We start from the raw sequence: 10,448 nt of genomic DNA, 5'->3' as shown, positions 1-10,448 counted from the left end.
CTGGACTGAACATTACGTGACTCATCGTGCGCCATTGCTCTCCATTGAGTCAGGAATATTGTTGGTCAGGGAAATACTACAATCACTCAAAGAATCAGATAAAAAGGACGGAATGTTTAGCAGTTAATTCAACCCTATGACAGCCATAGATAAGGGCTTCAGATTTAACAGGTGAGGAAAAAGTTTTAATTTAAAGAAAACATTGAACAAGTGAACAGTGGGTCAGTTATGCTAGCCTAACTGTTGCTAGCCTGCTATTGACTTTGGTAACCTTAACATGTGCTGCGCCGTTCTGTGTGTTTTGGTTCCGTTAGCATTAAACTAAGACAACCTGCCCACCAAGTCATCAGTAGAGCAGGTGTTCAACCACCACGGTGTTCAGGCGAAAACTTATGAATAATGACAATATAGACATCAAGCCTGGCAATAAAATGTAACAGACTGAATGTTCTATTTTGGTGTTTTTGATACTTTTTTGTGTGGGAAATATTTGTTTTTTGGGTTTTTTTGGTGTTGATTCCCCTGATCGGTGATCTCTGCTCTTTCTACTCGTTGAGCTGTTGTCTGTCGGTTGCCATGGCAACGGGTCCGCGTGTAAAGCCGACACAGAGAGGGAAAAGGCGGAATAGAAGTTGTTCCGTCTAGTTTGGTTCTTCATCTGTTTATCACCTTTATTGTACCTTTATTGCGGCTCACTGCAGCCGCTGCAATTCATAAAAGTTAGACAAGCGACAAAAACTGAACTAATCCCCTCTGCTCGTAAAACGTGGTGATATTTATAACAGTCATCAAACTATGGCTCCTACAGCATATTTAAAATAAAACGATTGACCAATATAAGAAAAATCTTCCCCTTTTGCATCTTGACAGAACTAACAGAAATCAAACAGAAATCAAAGATGAGAAAACATCAGTTTTCTCATCCTTATTTTAAGTCGTATTTAATAGTATATCTGATAACAAATGGTGGCGCTACTAATATTTTTGGGACAGATTTCTGCTCATCCTGCATTGGAACTGAATAATTTTCTGGACTCGATGAATCACATAGCAACTAATAGGCGCTGTCCAATCCAGTAATACATATCAGTTAGCAGCAGTATGAAATACATAAAAATAATTAACTATACTATATTAAGAAATTATATTTAATCCTCAGTGCTACATGAAGCTCATTTTGAAACAATGCAAGTTAAAAACAATATTTTGCAACAAGTAAATCAAGTCTAATGTTAGGTCTGTGTAAGCCAAATGTGAGAATGAGATATTATCTGTCTATCTATATAGATACATAGATAGATAGATACTGGCATATGCTGCCACCCCTGAAAAAATCCATGCCCCCCTCTTACCATCCCATAAATATTTTTCTAGATCCACCCCTGCTCAGAAGCACTTCCAGACGGTCAATCAAAAATACCAAAATAAATACCAGCATTTCATTAACACAGCCTCATTGTTCTGTTAAATGATAAATAAGGTGGATAAAATAAGAAAAGGGGGACACCGTGGATCTGTTTGTTCGCTCTTTGACTGCCAAACAGGCTACTCACCTAGCAGAGGAAACTGTTCCTTCCATTTATGTTTGCAGAATGTCTTCCTCTGTGGAACTGAAAGGGCATTTTACAAAAATGTGTACGTCAGATTAGAGCAATAGGTGATTTCAATTTACTTTGGATTCTTTATCATTATACTCTACAAACCTCTATGCATAAAACCACGATACCGCACTTGAAGGCTGTGAAACACTGTAGTCACAAGAAGAACAGAGATTTCTAAATTTTGGGTTATTTCACCAGAGAGAAATACCGAAATAATGTTTGTGATGCTCAACAAACAAGCTTGTTCAAAATTAAGGAAAAGAGTTTTTACCTTGTTCATAGCGAGTGTCTGTCAGTAGCCACTGAAATTCTGAGTGTGGAACGTCAAAAATCTACAAATATAACAGATATAGCATATTTATGATAAAAAAAAAAAAGACACCCAAAGGAAGGAGTAAGTTGCAGATATAAACGTATTGTTAAAAACTTGCAGGTCACCTTCAAGAAGATCCGGCCTCCATTTTGTTCCTCCTTCCATGCCGTCCACCTCAGGGTCCTGTCGTCCAGGTCTCCGTCCCAGCCAAAAGGCAGCAGCCAGGGATTCTGATACAACTGAGAATATTAAACAAGCCAGTGGTTAAATGAATGTTTTACTGAAATAAACAGCTGCTGCATCTGTTATTATGCAATAGTCAGCCACCCCCATAACCTCCTCTCAGACTCCTGACCAGCTCTCCACCTAACGGGTCCGAGAAGACTCCAACTCCTGAGTATTACTCCAGATGAAAATTTAAAGGACATTCTGTTTAAGCTGGGCGCGAGAAAGATGTGTCTAGACTCCAACTACCTTCAGATCCAGAAGCTCTGACCCTTTACAGTTAATGAAACAGTCATTTGAGTAGCCCCCAAAAACCTGACTTCAAAAACCACTCCTGTTAACGGTAGCTCTTTCTCTATTAATAACGTGCACTTGTTACAGTCTAGATAATTTTAGAGACTCGGCACGAGTCCCAGGGTCATTATTTATCATAACCAAAGAAACGTCTGAAGCCCCCTAGTTTACTAGAATCATGAACATTGATTTTAATTTAACCAGAAGAATCGATTTTCAGTTGACTTAATTAATTTAACTGTCCACAGCATCAATTAGACTTCAATGTTTTATTAGCAAGCTTTAGCAGGGAAAAATGACATACAGCTTCTCAAATTAAAAATCAAGAAGTTAACATATTTTAAGAAATTTAGAAATTACACCTCCTTCCAATCCCTACACTGTGTCACTGATCTAAAAGAGAGGCTTTGGGATGCAGTTCCACTCGTCCCTAGATGCTGAGTTGGTCTTGGCAGCAGAAACCTTTAATTTCCATGGTCAGAGTCCTGTCTTGTCGTGGCAGAATCCTTCTTAGAATAGATCCACAGTCGGACTGGTGAATATCATGCATAAAAAAATAAAAAAATAAAAACATGTAGACATTACAAAACTTTATCACAATAGAAGTTAACCTGAGTGCTTATGAGATGCTTTCGGGATTCAAAGTGATTCCGGAGGTCAGCCTGACAAAACCAATCCTGACAGGCGAAGCACAGATAAAATGGATCATCTTTAGAAACCGAGGTGAGGCACGTCATAACCAGAGATGTTCCTGCAGCACAAAAATGCAAAAATAAATATATTTTAAAAAGGTAAATATTTTCTAAGCATCACGTAACGTATAAACGTGCATGTGACCTTACCGACAGGTGGCATATTTCTCTTTAAAGACTCGTTGATGTACGTGTGCAGGCTTACGTAGAACCTTCCTATCAGGAGGGGGAAAGAAAAACATTAGCAGATGTCTGAAGTCACAGCTTTTAAAACTCAATCTTTGGGTTTAATTAAGAACGCTATTCCATCTTTACAGTATTTTCACCATTTCCAAGTCCCCAGTGTCCTGCATGCTTTACATGTTTTCTCATTTCCTAACAGCCTCTTCCGAACCTGATCGAAGGCTTTCGAAGTAATTCAGCCATAATGAATATGGAGGACGGTGGATCAGAATTAGACAAGTGATCCAGAGAACTGCACAGTCTTTACAACATTGAGCTTCATGCTCAGACCCCCAAAACCGCTCTCATTAAATGTCATTTATGTGAGCTACCAAACAAAAGATTAAGAGAAAAATCAGATTTTTATTATTGAATATCAGATGCATATTGTTAAAGCTTTGATTATCGAGACTGTAAACGTACCTCGGTCATAAAAATGTCCTGTGAAATCTGTGGAAACAACATCGGTTAATAAAACATTTATTAAACACAAAACACATATTTCATATTTGACTAAATTGAGCTTTTTACCTTGAGAAATTCCCTGCATCACCTGTGGAAGATTCCAGTTTTTAGGGCAATCAACCATAACAACTCCTGTTTGTTAAGAATTTTGGGGTGAGATAAAATTACTTACCCTTATGTGTTCTTTGCTTGTTAAATGCTCCAAGTACTTGAACATTTTGGAGAAACTTTTACAGCAGTTCTTTTTTTTTTATAGAAAAAGATGGATGGAGAAGAACAGGAAATGGGGATGGAAATGTCAGCGTGTTTCAAACTGTGATCTGACTACATTTAAAGTTATGCATGTATCACAATTTATCACCTGGCAGTGCAGCATGCATTTGACCTCCTTAGTTGAAGGAGCAGAGACTGAATGATCTAAAAAAGGGAAAATATATTCAAATTTACAACTTTTAAAACAAGAAACTTTGGAAATAATGAAAACAACTTGCTGAAATTAACTCATCGTTCACAATTTCACACATTCACTACACAGATGCTGACGTTACACATACCAATCTTGTCGCCTGGTTTAATGCTTACAGTTAAGCATCTCTTTGTGACAGATTCCAGGCTCTTCAAAGCTAAAAGACAGAATATAATAAAAAAAAGAAAACATGTTTCACTGCTCAACTAAGCTTAATGTTAAAGTAAGGCTGCAAGCAGTCATGACAGGGTTCCAAGCTCTACTTGCAAACTGAGTCCTGACCAAGTCCGCCTCTGTACCCCACTGTCCTGGCAAATCTCCACTTTCCAGGTTAATTTAATTTAAACTGCAGTTAATGGCGATCAAAACTGTGTAAAACCTTACAAACTCAACTGCTGGAAATTGTCTAAATGTTGCAGATTTGCTTATTCAGCTCTTTAGCCAATTCAACTTTGTTCACATGTGGCTAAACCAGACAACTTTATTCTAATATTAATCTCAGTATGAAATATGCACATAAACAACAAATTCTGGGCTAAAAAACTGGTAGATAAAAAGGGATTTAGAATTTTTTATGTAAAAACAAAAATCCAGAATTCTCCAAGGATTTTCAAAATATGATTTAAAAATGGTACACAAAAGGCATTGAGGCCCTTTTTATTTTTGTTTTATCTTAATAGCGGTCTGCACGTCCCTTTGCCTCTATGGGCTTTGACCCCTGAATAAAGTAAATTTGGTGAACCAAAGATTTAAAATTGAATACCGACCTTCTGAATAGGAATCAAAATTCACCGACTTGAAGACATCAGGCTGCAGCTTCACTTGCTGGGAAGAATACATTTTTACGTCACTTTCGATGCATTCATGCTTTATTTATTTTTTTTATTTTTTTTTTAAACTCACCAACCTGCACAGAAACATTTTCAGCAGCATGAATTTTCTCAGCTTGCTTTGCACAATCAAGCAGGAAGCTATTCCTGTCCAACTCGTTTGAAGTCAGTGTTGAGGGATGCCATGCTTCCTGTGCAGGAAGAACAGATTTGTGAGTAGTTTCCCTTTTCCAGGTTATAAACTGATTCTGTTATGTTGTCATTTGAATAAAATTATGTAATTAGTTGGTGTGATCCCACAACTTCCCAAAGACAATCATGTGGAAATCGTTTTGCCCACTTCAGGCAATGCTAATAAAATTGAACTCAAAATCACTTTTCCACATTGAGAAAAGTTGGTTTAAATGGTTTTATTTCCCTAAAGAGATCAATTTATTTGGAAACCTGGAAATATGTTGTATTTACTCAGATTATTTCTTGATTATAAAATGTATTTTCTTTTCTGAAGCATTTAAGTGTCACGAAATGCCAAAAGCAAAAAGAAATCTCGACTTACAAAATACAAGTGTACGTGGTCAGAGCTCAGTAAATGTCCGATGATCGTGTGGCTGGGAATCACAAGTTGGCACAGTGTGCAGAGGTAGTACTTCTGTTCTGGTTCTGAAGAAACGCATTCAACAATGTGCTGCAGTCCTGCACAGTAAGGAAAAAAAAAATTTGCAGCTTCACTAAAGGCTAACAAAGCATTTTAATTTCAAAAACCAGCTTGAAAACTACAGAAAGTTTATTTGTAACCATCAACCCATAACTTAACATTTGAAAAGGCATGTTTAAGTTTCTTTTTTTTTTTTTTTTTACAAACCAAGAAGCGGATGCTGTCTGTTGTGGTTGCTGTGGTAACCTTGAAGAGTCACCATGTTTTGGTGCATAGCTGGAAGGAAGGGAAAACAAAATTAACAAACATGACTAACCAAAGTCTCTCAACATCTTCCAGAGCCAAAGGTCTGTTAACGGCTACATCGTCTTGTTTCTTTTGCATGAACTCGTACTCATCCTATTAAACTGATTCACTGATTCACCTTCAAAATGTCTGTCTAGCTGGCTGAGTAAGATTTGTTGTTGCAGACATGTAAATTGTTTGGCTCCAAGGCTGGAACATTCACGTCTTGGAGAGCAACACACCCATTGAAGAGAAACAAAATGATGCAACAACAGTACCTCACCAGTTCATAGTCGTTCCTCTCTCTTAAATAATGAAAGCAGGATGTAATTTAATGATTTCATTTATAAAACCTGTACATTTATTCTGTGCTTCAAACAATATTTTATGTTTGGCTGCACTGATGACAAGTTGAGCTTTTGTTGTAGAGGAATAAAATTATGCTAATAGTTGACAATTAACGTTGTTTGGCTGTTTTGCACCAAGGTATGTTTTTATCAAAAGGAAAAGTACTGTGTCAAATGTACTGGGTCATTCTGACCTAGAAGTCAGGAAGGAACTCAGATTTGGGGAGATGTGGAATAACAAAAATCACTGAACTGTTGTAATCATCCATCCAGCCAAATGTTGAAAGCTCCCAGCTGTGGACAATTCCAGGAAGAAACTGGACTGGTTGAGAATGCTACATACACACACGCAGAGGAGTGTAAATATGCCCTGCTCCCAGTGAGAATATTGAGAAAGTGATTTGTGTAATGCAGGAGCGCCCAGAACCCTCCAACGTTGGCCCAAACAAACAAAGCAGACATAAACGGGGTCCGGTGTGATGATTTGTTTTTCTTATTAGCCACCTTTCACTCCCCAATAAAATGGAGTCCCAAAGTGGAACCCGAATCCAAGACCCTGAGATTGAGAGTCTCGTGCTCTACCGACTGAGCTAGCTGGGTTAGTTGATATGTTTTCTTCATGCTGAGATGCCAAACAATGCTTTAAAAAAAAAAAAAAAAAAAAAAAAGCATGAATCTCCCAATATGTATGGTAGATTAAACGCTGGACGTCAATTCCCAGCCTCATGTTTTTTGTTGATTCAAAATAATTTAAAGCGCCAAACAAAGCTGTCAGGTAAAGATGGCTATATACAGAGAGCCATTTTCAAATAAAAATTTGCTAAGGAACCAGCCTGTGTTAAAAAGTAATCATCCCTTACTAATTTAACAATCAACTGATTAATTACATTTCTACAAAGGCTGTGTTCAAGACTAATTGGTTCAAAACTACAAAATGGAGATTCTGAAGTGGTGAAGTCCAGACTTAAATCTGAGAGATGTTGTTCCATGACCTTAAACAGGCTGTTCATGCTTGAAAACCCTCCAGAGTGGGTGAAAAAAAATAAAAATCTGCATAGGAGGAAATAACCGCAGTATATTTCCGCCTTATTGCCTTGCAGCGGAAAAGTACAAACTTTTATTTAACAAGCAACATGCAGGTGTTTGCGTCATGCCGCGACACCAACCTTGACATCTGGTGATCATCAGCCAACCTATTTTGTGTCCTATAGCGTAAGAGTGTGAAATCAAGTAGGTTGGAGCAGATTTGCATTCTGCAAGACTCTGTACCTCTGTTTTCTTTAACTCTATATTTATTTTTTCAGATTATTGTTTAAAACTTGTTAAGCCACAATAGCACCACAAACCATACCCTCATATCCAGTATTTTTAAATCTGGTGGTGTGCTGTTTACACCAAGGCTTTGAAGCACAATGTTTAAGATTAATGTTTAACCACGGTAAAAGCACTTCGGTGCTCCTGCTTCTGTCATTAGTAAATAAAAAGCCAGAGCTTCATTTAAACTACAAAAAGAAAAGGTTATAGGTGTTAAATGTGGGGCAGTCTTAGTTTATGAAGCTCTGAATGATCATTTAGAAAAATGGATACTCACCTTCAAACCTCTCAAGAAGTTTGCCATTTTCACATAAGGTTTGCATCACTGGGAATAATCAAAAGATTACAGTCATTATTCCACTTAAAAAAAAAAAATTAAAAATTAAAAAACATGAACAAATCATAAAATAATACCTTCTGAGTAGGTTGATAACATGAGCTTCTTAATGAGCGGTGGGGGTAAATGCAATAACTATACAAAGAGATAAAAAAATTATAAGATTATTGATGCCAAAAAGCAATCTACAAATTGCAAACAAATATCTGTTTTGGGTTCACTTGGTTAAAAGTAACAAAACATTTAAATACGGCCAAGAAGCTTTGAGAAATGGAGGAAGAAAAACATAACAGCAATAAAGGTTTGAAAACATCCATCTGCAATTCCTTTATACAATTATCTTCACTTTGTGAACTAAGTTATTGGAATAGATTAATTTTTCATTATCACTGCCATTTATTGAGAACCACCTGTAGTTAATTAACATGGTTTTTTATTAGCTTTGCTGCTCCACTTTTCTTTTTGTCTCGGTGTCAATCACATTTAGCTCGTCACACCAACTGGTCCTTTTCTGTACGAGTTAAACTGTGTCCATGATATAACTTTATTATAAATCATTTGATTCGTTTCTACTGCTTCTTTGACCATCGTTAAGAAGTAGACGAAAAGGCATCCCCTGAACATACTTCAAATGACAACATCTAGCAAACAGTGCTACAGAAAAGTAACATGCGATTAACCGCCAAGGCAGAAAGAGATGCATTTCTTTAAAGATTGTAACCATCTTCACCTCCACAATGGATTTAATGTTGATGAAAAACAGTAAGTATTTGACAGTACCATTTATCATTTTGACAATTTACAACATCACAATACCAACCCGCAAGGTTTGAAGCTCAGATTTTCTGCTTTCCCTTTTGAGCTTCCACCCCAGAACGGTCGCCATGTCCAAGTCGGGTTTCCAGGAGAAACTCAAATAATCTGGGTTTGCATATACCTTGAAATATATGTATAGATATATATATGGTTAACACCTCACTCTAGATTTTCATTTAAATAGTCATTTAAAGATGTCTGATACTTACAAAGTAGTGAAAGCAATGGCTTTGTGAAAATGTGTGGCATAAAATTGTGTCCCTGGTGTATGTATCCTTACAAACATGGCAGAGGTAAAAACTTAAATCAGGCTTTTGACTGAAACACAGAGTGATCAGAGACAGGCCTGAAAGAAAATAGAAACACAGCAATTACCCCCAACTGAAATAAAACCTCCTAGTAAACCAAAAATACACGAAACAGTCTGTAGTCGGCAACCAGACAAGGTGTGAAGTCAGGAACTAGGAGGTCGTGACCTATGCACAACCAAATGTCAGTGCACTCTGCATCAATAAACACTCACTAGGAATTTTATGAATAAGAACAAGAAGAAGAATAATCTACAACAGGAGCAGCTACTGGTGTCAAGAAACAATTCTAGGAAAAATTATTGTTCCCGCCTTATCATGTTATTCTGTTTTCACTTTTTATTACACACCTAAGCCCTTTAGATCAAACTCCTTTTCATATCAGATAAAAATCCAAAGTAAATAAAATACGTAGTTTTCGGATTATGTTGTTTAATATTTTAAGAGGGGGGAGTGGGGGAAACCTTGGCCCTATGAGAAAAGTTTTTCTCTCTTACCTTGATTACAAGTAAGTCAAACTCAATGCCTCAGAATTATATTGGTGACAAAATCAGACTCTCATGAAGTGGTAAAGAAAAGAGCACCAACCACTATGGAGCTAATCTTGCTCTGAGACTCCAAGTGATATGTTTATTAAACAGCTAACTTCAGGTTGGCTAATCCAGCAAACATTTTATCCAGCTAATGTCTAAATATATTCAGTTATCATAGCTGACTTGTATCTATGTTTCAAAATTCAAAATATAATATAGATAGCACTCTTATAGCCATTGCACTTTGTAGCAGCAAAAAAATATGTAAATATGTACTGCAGAAAATGGAGAAACTGCAGCATACTCACCAACAGCAGATCTCTGAAACTCAAAGCTTTTGCACTTTGGAGCCACAAATACAATGTAGGGTATCCGGTCTTAAAAAGAAACATTACAGATTAATTTCTATGGACAAAACATAAAATGTTATTTTAAAATTAACAGTAAGAATGTTATAATATACTCTTAATTTTTAACAAAATTTGTATTTTTAAAANTTTAAAATTAACAGTAAGAATGTTATAATATACTCTTAATTTTTAACAAAATTTGTATTTTTAAAATTAAAAAGCAAAAAAAAAAAAAAAAAAAAACAAACAAAAAACACATCAGATGTGGTCAAAACTATAAAACACACGCAAAAAAAAATACTTACAAGTGCAGGGTATGAATTCTAAGAAAGGAGGAATATTTTATAAAAAAGAAACAAAAAAAGCAATTTTAATACACAAAGTATTCACAAAAC

General features: G+C 36.4%; 1 protein-coding gene across 2 annotated transcripts in view; it reads right to left on the bottom strand.

The window, feature by feature from the left end:
* The window catches only part of LOC103135071 (uncharacterized), a 43,539-nt gene that overhangs the window by 15,069 nt on the left and 18,022 nt on the right, over positions 1-10,448 (bottom strand). For both annotated transcript variants that reach the window (XM_016669269.1, XM_007547649.2), the window contains exons 4-24: positions 10,359-10,376; positions 10,012-10,080; positions 9,072-9,208; positions 8,867-8,983; positions 8,124-8,181; positions 7,987-8,034; positions 5,971-6,039; positions 5,665-5,801; positions 5,186-5,299; positions 5,046-5,103; positions 4,367-4,435; positions 4,174-4,229; positions 3,985-4,053; positions 3,879-3,900; positions 3,771-3,797; positions 3,276-3,341; positions 3,045-3,184; positions 2,040-2,153; positions 1,873-1,933; positions 1,704-1,748; positions 1,554-1,610 (exon numbers count right to left, since the gene is read on the bottom strand). In XM_016669269.1, coding sequence (XP_016524755.1) covers positions 1,554-1,610; positions 1,704-1,748; positions 1,873-1,933; positions 2,040-2,153; positions 3,045-3,184; positions 3,276-3,341; positions 3,771-3,797; positions 3,879-3,900; positions 3,985-4,053; positions 4,174-4,229; positions 4,367-4,435; positions 5,046-5,103; positions 5,186-5,299; positions 5,665-5,801; positions 5,971-6,039; positions 7,987-8,034; positions 8,124-8,181; positions 8,867-8,983; positions 9,072-9,208; positions 10,012-10,080; positions 10,359-10,376 — 1,551 coding nt within the window. The remainder of the gene's footprint in view (positions 1-1,553; positions 1,611-1,703; positions 1,749-1,872; positions 1,934-2,039; positions 2,154-3,044; positions 3,185-3,275; positions 3,342-3,770; positions 3,798-3,878; positions 3,901-3,984; positions 4,054-4,173; positions 4,230-4,366; positions 4,436-5,045; positions 5,104-5,185; positions 5,300-5,664; positions 5,802-5,970; positions 6,040-7,986; positions 8,035-8,123; positions 8,182-8,866; positions 8,984-9,071; positions 9,209-10,011; positions 10,081-10,358; positions 10,377-10,448) is intronic.

This window comes from Poecilia formosa, unplaced genomic scaffold, assembly GCF_000485575.1.
Source record: "Poecilia formosa unplaced genomic scaffold, Poecilia_formosa-5.1.2 Scaffold21, whole genome shotgun sequence".
NCBI classification, from domain to species: domain Eukaryota; kingdom Metazoa; phylum Chordata; class Actinopteri; order Cyprinodontiformes; family Poeciliidae; genus Poecilia; species Poecilia formosa.
The sequence above is the reverse complement of the archived record's forward strand: the minus strand, read 5'-3'. Positions and strand labels throughout refer to the sequence as shown.